Genomic DNA, 13,331 nt, shown 5'->3' with positions numbered 1-13,331 from the left:
TTTCCTTGCCTACTTGCTGTATTTACAGGACCCAAAGCTTTTCATCACATTCCATTATAGTCTGTGTAAATAAATACAAGCGTAAAAAAAATAACTTTGGGGAGCCTGGGCCACTTCCAGCTTGCCCAGATAGCTGGGCTGTGCGTGGAGCTGGAAGGGTGTTTTTTAAAAGGAGGGAAGCAGAAGAGAACAGCTTAAGAATCTTGGCTCAGCCTGGGCATATTTCCGCCTAACTCTGGCTAAACCTCAGCACGAAGGGCTGGACGAGGAGTCGATAGGAAGCCGGGGAGGGAGGGAGGCTCTGGGGCTCTCCAGCACAACTACGGCAGAGTCCGGACAGGCTGAAACCATGCTTCTCCTTTGGGCACTGGCATTTATTCTAGTCCTGCAGGAGCAAGACATTTTAGGTAAGTGATTCTGAACTTGCAAAGCAGAAACTATGGCTTAATCTTAGTAAGGTCAAAGCCTTTGCATGGGGTGGGAGGGGGAGGCAAATAATTGCATACTCTATGGATTTTATGTGAAGGTGACACAGGTACATGTCAAAATTCTGTGGGCATATTGTTTTTAAGAGGAAAAACTCAATTTTTTGTGACATTAAAGTCTGTCCTGTAGGCATATTGTTTTAGTAGAGATTTTTTACTTCTTACAGGAGATACTATCACTCTACCTTCAGAAATTCAGAACCACATTGAGGTGCTGCAGACAGTACCCTGAATTTCCATAACTACTGTACTGGCAGCTGTATTAACATCACACTAATCCATTCAGAAATGAGATTGAAGTTCAAGGTGATTAGAGAAAGATTCCCCTTTATTCAAAGGCTTCTTTTTAAATTTCTTGGTAACAGCATCACATTTTTATTTCTTCTGCCTTGGAAGTACAAACAGAGAACATCTGATAAGCCTGCATCTGAATTCTACTTTCGTTAACAAGAGATTAGTGCTGAATAACCTGTAATCACATTGTAGTGTGACTGAAAGCTATTCAGTTTGGCTAGTTCAAGGCTTTACAGTCCCTGTGTAACCACAAACCTGGCTTCCCAGCCTGTTTGTACTACATCTTTTCTGCTAGCTGAGGCTCAGCTTTATTTTCTCTCTGGTCCTACTTTCTTGACAACACAATGGTTGTATTTCATGGCAGGGTACTAAGATCCTATTACATTCAAAACATTTCCTGAAAAACTGTTAGTCCCTTCTGCCCCCAAGTCCTAGTCACTCTTCTTTGCCCTGCCATCCTCTTACTTAACTGGCTTTCTGATGTTTATCTCAGTGATGAACTGAAATATCAATGCAAAAGCAAGAGCACTCTAATTTGTTTCCACTCCACAAGAATTCACTATCCTCTTGTGAGTTTTGTGAGCTTCACCAAAACAAACGTGAAATTAAAGGAAAATTAAAAAAGGCTTTGTCTATTCCCCAAAAAATGTGGTTTTAACCTCAAGTCATTCACAAACTCAGATAAAATCCAGTTAATTAGAATAGTATTTGAATAATAACTGCAGTGGAGACTAGCACCCAGTATCATGCCAGGTGGCAGCTACTCAGTCAGCAAATCATGTTTACTGTCTTCATGGTGTACATCATGCAAGATGAGCAATTTTTGTGTCTGTCGTGACCCGGGGAGCACCCTGACTGACTGAAAGCTTAAGAAAACCATCCCCACTTTCCCTTTGCTATCTTTGACCCGGAGAATCTAACTTTTGATTCACTTGCAGATCCCTCCATCCTAACTCCTGTGGGTTCCTCTTAAAAATTATTCAACCAAACTAGAATTTATGTTTTAATTCAGCTATTAATATTCAATAGCCAATCTCATATTCAAAGAGCTCAGCCTCCAAATCATTCAGGAGGAGAGGATGGCACAGGGGCCCTTCTGGATGCAACCATATGCTCCTGCCACAGTTCACAGTGCTTTCCTGCTGGTGCTGGGTTAATTTGTGGGATGCTGCTCAAATGCACCACACAATGTAGTCTGGAGCACATTACCTGCCCCATCTAAACGTGTTTCCATTCTTACAAAAACATCCAGGCAAATCGTTCTGAGGGGTGTGGCAGCCCAACAGCAAAGAGTTTGCTCCATGTTTATGCGTGGCAGAGAGGTGACCTGGAGTTCTCCGGTAAACAAGTACCTGGCAAGCAGGCTGGCCCCCTGGCATGGGCCATTAGGGGAGCGCACCAAACGCTGATCGTTCTGCCAGGGAGAGCTTCCAGTGCAGGCACTGCTGCTCCACACTGTGGTGTGACTTGCTTTTAAACAGCAGAAGGTTCAGTCGGTTTTATCTACAAGTTAAAGTAAACCAAGTGTATGAATGTTTTTCTTCATTCACCTAACATTTTTTGAATTCTCAAAATCTCTTGAATCCTCTGATATTCACATGCAATATCGAAGCTGGGAAGATCTATAAGCTAGACCATTATCTATAAACTGGAAAAAAAGAATCCTTTCAGAACAGCTAGATTCTGCCCCAAACTGACCATTTGCATTCTCACAGAGGAGCAGTTTTTCTCTAGGAAATTAAACCACTCCATTGTAGAATTAAAGCCACAGTAAAATTTTATGATAGGTATCCTATCTTAGACCAGACTTGGACTCATATTTCTCTACTAACAAATTAGTAATGGTTTAATCTATACTCCATGTTATAGGTATTTTCTGTCCTTATGGAAATCTATCAGCATTATTGTCTCCAGCACAAGGTTTACAGTCTTTGCAGAACACACCTCTGAGCTCCAACAAGGAAGGAGAAATAAAGTTTGTGACAACAAAGTGTACCCAAAAATAACTGCATTTGTTAAGATTGGGAGGCATCTGGAGATAGGGTTCAGTACACAAGTGAGCCTTTTATAAAGGGATTTTACACATCCATAAAGCCCTATGTTTTCTTATGTTTAGTTAAAAGGAATTTAAGTTCTGTGGACTTTCTAACCCCCAAGTGCAAAGCAAAAGTTAATATCAAACTCCTCCAAAAAATCAGAAGTTTAGAAATACAGGACTCCTGTTGTTTATCTGCAGGGTGTGGCTCTATTTATAAACACAGCTGATCTGCTCTGCTTGAAGCAGTTGTGATTCCTGGGCCTGAATGTCAGGATCTAGTGTGTATGTGTGTATGTATCTCCCCTTCTCTCACTGTTCTACTTCCTGAGTTGTTTCAGAACAAAAGAACTGTCTGCCAAGAGAAAATACATCTTCAAACAAGTTCTTAGATTTGTTTAGGTATTAGAAAAAAACCTAAAATTATGTTATTTCATTGTACTTATTTCTTTCTACTACCATGACTTAGACATATGAAAACTACACAATCACAGAGCTAACTAGTAAGTCACAGACTCACCTCACCCACTACCCATGACTTCTATTATAAACACAGACTAAAAGCCATGTCCTCAGAAAATTGAAAAAGTCTTTATCCTGCACAAGCTGGATTCTTTATGTATACTAAAACTCAGCTCCTTCCTAAACAGCTTCCCCTTCTCTATGCACAAGTATTTCCTATTTCTAGCTATAATCCTCCTAACACTTAGGCTCAGTTCCCATAACAAATATATATTCACACAAAAATAAACACATAATAAAGGCAAACTTTTCTGCAGCCCAAAGCATCATTGTAAGATACAGCATGAATTAGAGTAACGTACCTGCAAATTATGCAGCTCGTGTCTCTTATCAGTCTCAGTGAGAGAAGGGGAGATACAGTCCCTGTAGCCATTTTCCATCGCAGCAGCAAGTGCAAGAGGATGGTCTCTGGCTGCTTGTTCAGTAGACCAGCATGCTGAAAACACGGTCCAAGCCAACAGTTCCCTCACAGGAACAATTAATTGCTATCCTTCTTCCTTTGAATGAAAACACATAAAACTTAAGTGCTTTTTACAATCATAGATATGGTCAAATAGCAGAAAAAGGAAAGTAGTTTTCCAAGTAGCGATTTTGCTTCTGGCACACAGCCAGGGCAAGGGCTCAGAATTTTCTGTGCCTTAAAAAAAAAACCCACCCACTGGAAGCACAAACTATCCCTGGCCTTGTGCACTCTCTGTCCACTGCTGGGTAAGTGAGAGATGGATCCCCTTATGAAATGAGGATTACATGGATCACAATAGCAAAAGCTCCCTGTAAATGAAGTGGTTCTACACAGTAATATATGCTAACTATCTACTGAGGAACAATTTCTATGAGGTCCCATTTCTGGTTTTGCACATCTCACAAGCACGAGTGATGCACGGTCGGACCAGAACACACCGTGACATCTCACACAGAGGTGCATGGGACAGACTAGGCAGAGATGTGAAAACTCATAGGCTGGTACCTGACCCACCTTCATTAATACATTCCATAACCTATGAGATTACCCCTTTGCTCCTTGTCTTTCAGGTAAAAAAGAATATAAGTATAATCTTAACTGATGTAGGATCTGAAATAATATTCATAGTAGCATATTGTACATCTTGATAAAGAAAGTATGAACCAGGTCTGCAATTTTGCAACTTGACTTTCTGATATGGTTATTTAGCTTCTAAAATTAATATTAAAACTAATTTCATGGAAGAAGCTTACTTCAGGATGTTTCCCTTATCAGAGGCTCATAAATCTTGGATACCGGAGAAATCCCTTGGATTTTTTCCCATATTTGAAATCTTCCAAGACATGGCATTTAGGCAGCAATTGAAGTATTCAGTGAATGTATAAATTACAGATTAATCCCTAATCAGGCATTAAAAACTTCCTATGTATCTTCTTGAAATAAAAACAAAACAAACCAAATCCCGATACAAACCAATCTTCCCACAACCCCTAAATTTCAGATCTTCCTATACTATCAGTTTACTGTCTAATATACAATGCCTACTTTCCATCTCCCACTTTGGATAGATCATATTTACCCTGAATGAAATTTGCCTTGTCGTTCTGCCATAAAAGCTAGAGCCTAGTAAAGGTGTGTGTACATTTAAATATTTACATGTATATGTATATATTTGCATGTAAATATAAGCAAACCCATGCAGTTGCCTCCAGTGTGAAGCACAGTAACCTATAGCAATGTGTAAGTTGCTAAGAAGTTTTATACATTCCTTACAATTCCTGCAGTCTTTATTGCAATCACTAAAGGTAAGAATTCCCTTATCTTTAAGGAAATGGAGACTAAACCCTAAAAAGAGGCTCAGAGGTGTCTAAATCACATATAAGCATTAGTGTTTTATGGATTACAGCCAGAAAGATGCTCTATGTCCAGTTAAAGATATGCTTCTGAGTGGCTAAGAACTTGAAGGGAATCAGTGCATTAAAAAGCATTTTCAATACAACACTTGCTATCCAAATCATTTAGTTTTGATGTCCTAACATTAAAATTGAATATGTCTTGAGTTATATATCACAGCTGAAAATGAATTTGGGCACACTGGTGATAATGAAACCGGTAGTACTTCCATGTACCAGGATGCCAACGTAGTTAATTAAGGGCTGACATAACTGGAAACTAACTTTGATGCTTTGAAGAACAGCCTCCAAAATTAAATATGACTAACAGTCTTAGCTTAACATAGTCTTTGGTCTGAAAGCACTAGCACTGACAGTTATTAGTATCAGTTCAGGTTCAAAGCAATTGAATCATTCCTGAATTCAGCTGCAGGTTATCTTCACCAACCACTTTTGAAAACTGTGCGATTTCTTGAGCTAGCATTTCAAAGTTGCATGCAAATTTTAAAGTGGAATCCAGCACTTGTATTTAGAGAAAAAAATAATTTAAGCAAAGATCAGCAAATCCATTCAGAGGTCTGTTGCATTCCTCCCAAACTGGTTAGTGGATTCACCATTTGAACTTGAACCTCCAGTTCATGACCTTTTTCCTGTTGGAACATAAATCTTTACTATCCCTATTCCTTTTCTCATCAAAAGCTATCCAGCCACCTTATGCTATATGCTCTTGAAATAAAATTGTATTGCTAAAGCTAAGGCAGCGCAAACAAAAACACACAGTGCGTTTTCTTGAAGAGTTAGACATGTTCACCTTTATGCCCCTTGCTCTATCGCATGTTTTTAGGCTTCCTTTTTTGCTATCTGGTTCCTGTTTCAACCTCACATCTTTCACTTGGCCTGTGGCTTGCTTTGTTTTTCCCCTCCCGCCCTACTGAGCACAAACAAGAACCTGCAGTCAACTTTCAAAACCACACTGATCACAGAATGAGGCAAAAGGAATTTTACAGGTTTTAAGATCAGTGGGGAACATTGCAGTCACTCACCTTGACCTTCTCTGTAATGCAGACCAAAGAACCCAACCCAGGAATTTCTAGATCAAGCCTGTAACTTCATTTGGACCAGCAACGTGTCATTAGGAAGGATACTTAAAAAGACCTACCAGATCTGTGTCATCACGTACTTCAGTTCTGTCAGTCCTAGTAACAGCAGGAGATGACAGCAAAGAGGCAGTTGCTCAGGTTTATTCTGATGCTTACCATTAGCAACTACTTGGATGATCAAAATGAACCATTTAACAGCCATCTGGGTAGAAAGAACCCTGACAGTCCTAGAAGGGAACTTCTTCAGGGAGCACAGAGAAGCAACACCTTGCAGGGCTGGGGGAATATATCAAATGTACAGGAGGCAGAAGATCTTAACTGAGAGATATTCTTAATCTAAGGCCCCTGCTCTTAACCTGTTTAGCAAGGCTGTTTTGATTCTTACTTCATTGCTCTTTCTCTCCCTTGTTTTAAGATCAAGTTTTGTACGGTCAGGCTGACCATGACACATAGATCTTGCTCTTCATCATGCTACTTCTTTCAAACTTTAAGCATGTTCTTCTATTAAACAGATCCTTATTAGCAAACAGTTCAGAGATGCTCCATTTTCCTGCTAGTGTCTGACTGCATGACAGCATAGGGTGGTTGGAACTACCCAGATTTATGGGCACCATCAATGTAGCACAGAGGACTTAATCAGAGGGAAAAAAGCATGAGTCATTTTCTGATCTTGAACACGAGAGTTCTGGTTCTTGATGGGAAATAATCACCCTATATATCAAATAGAAGGGATTTCAAGAATTTAACTAAGCATCTCACTTGCAAGAAACATCAGGTAGAAATTTGCAGATGGGACATTAACTGAAAGGTAATGTTCTCTCTGCCATACTGAAATGTTACAAGTGTCTGGGTGAAATAATCTATTAAGTTTCAAATGAGAGATTTTAGACATTCAAATATGCCTCCTACACACTTGACTAAGCTGTCACAAGTTGCAAACACCCACACATTTTAAATATGTAATTTATACGGCATACAAAGAACACTTCCTTTTTGAAAGTGTTTAGCTTCAAAACTTACTACCAAAGTTTTCTGTACTTGCGCATGTTCTTTGAAACATAGATAAGTAAAAATTCCAATTTACATTTAGAAAATACTTCTTCAGTAACTTCACAAAGAAAGGACCTGGAAGTATCCTAAAAGGCCATTAGTCTTCTGCTTACATGGTTTGCAGCCTTCCATTCTTCACTTCCTTTACAAGCTGTTACTATTACATGAAGTAGAGATGCTGCTGGAGTACGGTCAGTGCCAAAGGCAGATTGTGACCCTTTCTTTCACTGGTTGCAATACAGAGAAGGGCAGTGCTCATAAGCAACATTCCATGTGCTCTCTTTTGAGCACATGGAAATTACTGCTTTGGCTGAATTGCCTGACCATAGTGACCCAGACATGTGCCATATTTACAAGGGACCGGATGTGTCCTGCGAACAGCCCGTCCCAGAGATAAAGCTGTGGGTTAAGAGCTAAAGCCAGACAACAAAATAACCATAAGTGTTTTGGGCAGCAAAAGCCTCAAGCCAGGACTCAGAAAAAAGAAGAATCTGCACTGACAAAGCACTGGTTTCCCTGCCAGCAGCAGCAGCCACCCACCTGAAAGACCCTGTTCTGGCATGGTGGAGAAGGGGCAATTGCAAGAGCCTGAGCAGCTCTGTTCTGGTGTGAAAGTCACTAATGAGACATGGACACACAGGTCCTGAGAGGGTTTCTGCTAGCTCAGCCCTCAGCCACTCCATACTGTGAGGTCTACAACTAGACATGCTTTGGCTTATACTAACCCTTAGCCTTGCTAACATCAGCTATCAGGTGCTTCCTGAGACACTTAGGCTTGGCCTGTTTGTCAAATTTTTTAGGCATTGCACTAATTCTGTTGTTCTGAGTGACATCTTACAGCTCTGTCAAACTAGGACAAGACACTTTGTCCTCCTCAGTATGCCCATTACAGCTAATAATGCAGCAACGTGCTTTGAGTGGTGGAAAGCTGTCTCCCTCCGTGTCAGTAGAGGAACCCACCACCCCAAGGAACCAAGAGCTACTGAGTCCTGTGTCTCATAGCAACCCCTTTACCTCATTCTCTAGATGTACACAAAGCTGTGCAGTGCTTGTCTAAGCTCACAGTAAGATGTGACAACCTTACATTGGCTATACATACCTCTCATGGCACACCTGCTTTGAACAAATGCCATTCATCCATCATATCTAACCTCCCCACCTACAAACACCTGCCTAGAAAATCAGCCAGCACAATTTCAGTATCTCCACACTGTTCCAGTCATGATGGAAAAACCATGTAAAGCAACAAAAATTTTGAGAGATAGCATGGTTCACTTGACCACTAAGACGGTAACAACACTCATAAACCACTACCACAAGCAGCAAAGAGGAAAAAAAAGGCAACTGCAAAGCAGCTGGTGTTGGAGCACCTGCTGTATTTCAGCACTCTAGTAAACAGGTAGGTGAAGTCTTTGGGTTTCTGTCCTAGCAGCACCACCTTCTGGTGAATGCACTAAAGAAAACCCCAACCAAATCTTTGCCAAACCAATTTCCAAATAACGCCCAGTAAGTCAGGTTACATTGTAATCCCTCCTCTCCATCCTCCACCCTCCAATTCCAAGAATGCCATTCCAACTCAGAGTACATCTCTCATCCCCCTCAAACTGCAATGACCCTTACTGATACGTTTCCCATCACCTGACACCTCTGTTTCAGAAATCTTGACACAGGCTTGAGATGAAGCACTGCAGCAGTTCCAAATCACTGCTCTGGCACAGCAGTACTGAAGACAGAACTAGTTACTGCTCTCATGTGTCTTACTGTTCATTACAACACAAGCTCAGTTTTGTCTTTGTTACAATCAATGACAGAATGAGTTGCTGCTGCTTCCTCATTATCATAGCTGCTTCAAGCATCAAACAAGAGCAAAACCTAACTTTACATGCAGCAAGATACACTTATCACTTTAGCACAGTTTAAAATATTCCGCTACAGTTCTCTGCACACATGTTAAAATTAAATGTTCCTGAATGCTGCACAGAAATTATGAAAAGGAAATTGGCTCCACTAAAGCATGGATGTCAGCAGCTACTGACCTTTCATGGAGCACAGCCAGCAGACTGAAAAGTTCAAAGAGCAAGAGCTCATGAGCACTGAGAGATAAACACAGATAACCAACAGAGATATGTGACTTTGTACATAGCACCATATACGAGTCAGCAAATGATACCAGCTGTACACATTTTTATTGTTTCCCTTCCCATTGCAAAGTCAGACTGTAAGGAACAACTTTCTGGCACAGAGGAATCATCAGCCATCATTTCGCATCCATTTGGACAAGCTAGCTGCTCTTCAAAGCTTTACTGCACCAGCTGCTTCTGAAAGAAGTCTTAGAGGAATGATTGTGTAAAGCAGATCTTCCCAACAGTCAGGTTTTACACTTAAGAGAGACAGAGTTACAGCCTATAAACTTACCTTACACAGGTAGGAAAAAAATAGATTGTGTAAAACAAACACACACATAAACAAAACAAAACCACCCCTGGCAAGAGAAAAACACCTTGTTCCAACCAACACGACGCGTGCAGGCAAGGAGACATTCACAGCACTGGGGCATAGCTGTAGTTATTGGAAAAGAGGTTCACTTCCTACATTTGGTTCATAAACAGTGCTGTGTAGCATGCAAAATACCACTTCAGCAATCAGAAAGGCAAGGCCTGCTATTAAAAACCTCCTGCTAATTACCTGTGTCTGTTTTTGCAGCTGCTGCAGATCCTGTCAGTATGGTACCTGGAAGTTTGGAAAGAGGAAGCTGGTGTAATGAACATACGATCCACGAACGCTTAGATATTATTGAAGAGGTAAGAGGGATTGTGCTGGCTCCTGAATCTCACCAGACCTCTGCCCTAACCTGTTGACCAAAGAAAAAATGTCCCTTCTTGACTTTATCTAGTCAACGTTGGACTTTTTTCAGATGTCATAGTTTCTAACTGTCCATAAAGCCATTATCACCAGAAATACGTAATCTTGATGAATTCCAAAAAAACTGATTAATAACTTATTATATATCAGCCTTTTCTAAAATGTTTATAACTGTGCCTTTAATCTAAAAATCTCAGAATCAGTATTTTTAAGGTTTCACATTGGCTTTTGGGTAGATGTGAGTTCTGCAGGTGACTCCGACTGAGGAGTTTCTGCTCACCCCTGTTGACACTTAAGAGCTACATGGGCTCTATGACTGGGGTTCTAGGAAAGGTGCAGTGTTTGAATTTTTTTCTCTGGTGTCTTAAGCACCCAAAAGTACCTGCTAACTATTCTCAGCTGGATAGTTCCCAAACTCCATGCTGTGGTTCTCAAATGGCAACATTACCTCTCTTCTGCTCTCCTCCCAGCCCTCTTCTTTCCACCCCATCAACTCCTCTCATTGTCCATGCACATTCTTTTATTGCATATAATGGTGTCTCAGAAACGAGAAAGAATTACAAACAAATTAATGCAAAGCTCCCTCCAAGAAGTCAAATTATTCTTTAAATAGGGGTGCTGTAATTAACTCTTGCAAAACAAAGTGCTAATACTTGGTGCCACTAGAGGCCAGCAGAACACCAGAAATGTTTAAACCTGCAATGCGCAATACAGACTAAATTAGCTGTTAGCATTACAGGACATTAGGTTTGCATTTCTGCAAACACGACTGCTGCAATTCCTTCCACTTGACTCTTTGACTGCTTCCTTTCTCCATTTTTCTCCCTTGTTTCCATTAGAAGGTAATAAAAACAGTGGAGCACCTAGAATCAGAAGTCAAATCACTGCTCAACATCATCAGTGAGACAACATCGAATATCCCCACCGCTCCAGGAACTCCACTTATAGACATTTTTGATGGTCAGTATCTGGTCAGGTATAACCTAAGCTGAAAAAAGCATTACATATATTACCACCAAATATGCCTTCTTTTCTCCTCCAAGATGTGAACTAATTCCTTCATTCAGCTCAGGGTAGCTAAGGCCTCATAACTGAGGGCCTCAGGACCCCAGCTCTGGGTCCAGTTTGGAAAATCAGGTTTCAACAACCACTAAAGAGAGGGATGGGAGAATAGGAAGCAACCCACCTTAGAACGGCAGGACAGACGAAGTTATCTCAAGGTCCCTTTCAGTTTTAAGATTCTGTGATTCTTTAGCTTCACATATGACAAAGTAAGGGAGGGCAACAACAACCACAAAAAAAATTGGAGGTATTACCATTTTGGTATCTTAAATCCAACTTTGACATTTGTAAGCCCCTTACACAAAATGTGCTCCTGGATAAACGTTTTTGGAATAAATTAAACCATAAGAGAAATTATTTGGATGAGACCACCTATTCTACTCACTTTCTTATAATGCTCTATGCTCTTCATTCTCTGCCCAAGTACCAGTCGTGCATTTAACAAGGTGAGACACTCCCGGTGGAAACTAAAACCACCTGTGGACAGATACAAGCATCCACAGACATGTTTATGAAATCAGCTTTGTCAGTGCTGGGCTGTTTGTTCATTTAAGGTAGCTGTACCTGGGCACACTACAGTGCACTTACTTACAGTGATGGAAGCGGGCTCGAAGTAGACAGCAGTAGAGTTTATGCTGGTTTTTGGTTCTTGCAGTAGGCTGTATGGATCTGGTCACCATGATTGATAATTTCCTCACCAACTTTGTTATCCATTGAAGTTTCCAGTTTTCTGTGAGGAGCAGTTAACAGGTTAACAATTAAGTTACTCCCCTGCAATGGAAGGGGGTATTCCAGTAAAAGTGAAAAGTATTCCAGTGAAGTGTTGCAGTGCATTTAAAATAGAAATCAGCACACAGCACATCTACAGCCAAGTACTACTCAGATGGATCTTGTAACAACTGCCAAAGTGCTCAAGAATTACACATTAGACCTTCGATGATTTCATGAACCAAAGTGACAATTCCCCACTTTAGAGTAGCAAGATTAATGTTTTAAATGAGATTTATCCACAAAGACTGATCCTGATCTCATAACCAAAAATAATTACATCAGCTCTTCTCTATACAGATGCCAGCTGAGCACTGTGAAGACAGAAGACAGCTGAATGTAACAGTGTGGTTGTCATAAACAGTTGCACTTCTCATCATTTAATAAGCTTGTGTTTCCAGAATTTGTGCAGGGTGAACAATCCTCAGCTGTAGTTTGTCTTCTCTGTTGCTGTGCTTTATAATAAAAAGGTATTTGCTTTTAGACACTGTGTCAAACTTTGTATTCTAAATCTTTCAGCAGCCCTACTGTATCAAAACTGCCTTTCAAATAAAGTATTGTCAGTAAGAAAAAAAGATCAGGTGGTCTGCAGGATTAAAGCACAGTAACAAACTTCCCTTAACTTAGAACCTTCCTCCTTCCCTTGCAAAGAAGTGAACTCTTGCTGCTATTGGTTTCAGCCAATGAAGATACACTTCCAGCTGCAAATTCCTCTCATGCTCAGATTGTCCGACAGAAGTGAGTGTATGGTCTATCTTTGGACACAGGACACGCTGCTGCCAGTGACCAAAATGGGAGTCCTGTCTCAAGTGCCAGTCAGAATCCATCATTTGGACACACGGCTACCATATTCTATAATCTTTATATTCCTCTCCCTTGCCATGCTGACAACGCAATTCAGAATTAAATCCAGGACACTGCCTTTTTCTTTCAAGACAAACAGCAATACAACTCCTAGGAAAAAGGACTGCCTGACCCTTACACAACAGAGGGAGCACGCTTACATGTGTGTCAAGTTAGGGGAGTTTGCACGTACTTGATTAACAAGCAGCCTATTTTCACTGACATAGTTAGAAAACCTTTCCCCTGCTTTGTAGTTTTTACCTTTACGTGTTTTTATTTTGAGAACAACAAGCTGAAGAGATGTCATCCATGCCAGACAATTGCTCATTGTCAGCACAATTGCTGACAATGTACAGACAATTGCTCATCAACAGCACATGACTCCCCAACTCTTAACAATACAACAATTTCTGAATAATCCTGTGGAAGAAAACTTCTGTGGAAAAACTGAGTTAC

The 13,331-nt window shown here is 40.6% G+C and overlaps 1 protein-coding gene across 1 annotated transcript; it reads left to right on the top strand.

The window, feature by feature from the left end:
• The first annotated feature begins 218 nt into the window (after positions 1 to 218).
• PLAC9 (placenta associated 9) lies at positions 219 to 12,515 on the top strand. The gene is made up of 4 exons (XM_048311377.1): positions 219 to 407; positions 10,044 to 10,141; positions 11,042 to 11,162; positions 12,333 to 12,515. The coding sequence occupies exons 1-4, from the start codon at positions 350 to 352 to the stop codon at positions 12,341 to 12,343; spliced, it is 288 nt and encodes a 95-aa protein (XP_048167334.1). The 5' UTR covers positions 219 to 349; the 3' UTR covers positions 12,344 to 12,515.
• The last annotated feature ends 816 nt before the right edge of the window (positions 12,516 to 13,331 follow it).

Source organism: Corvus hawaiiensis, chromosome 8, assembly GCF_020740725.1.
Source record: "Corvus hawaiiensis isolate bCorHaw1 chromosome 8, bCorHaw1.pri.cur, whole genome shotgun sequence".
NCBI lineage: Eukaryota > Metazoa > Chordata > Aves > Passeriformes > Corvidae > Corvus > Corvus hawaiiensis.
The sequence above is the reverse complement of the archived record's forward strand: the minus strand, read 5'-3'. Positions and strand labels throughout refer to the sequence as shown.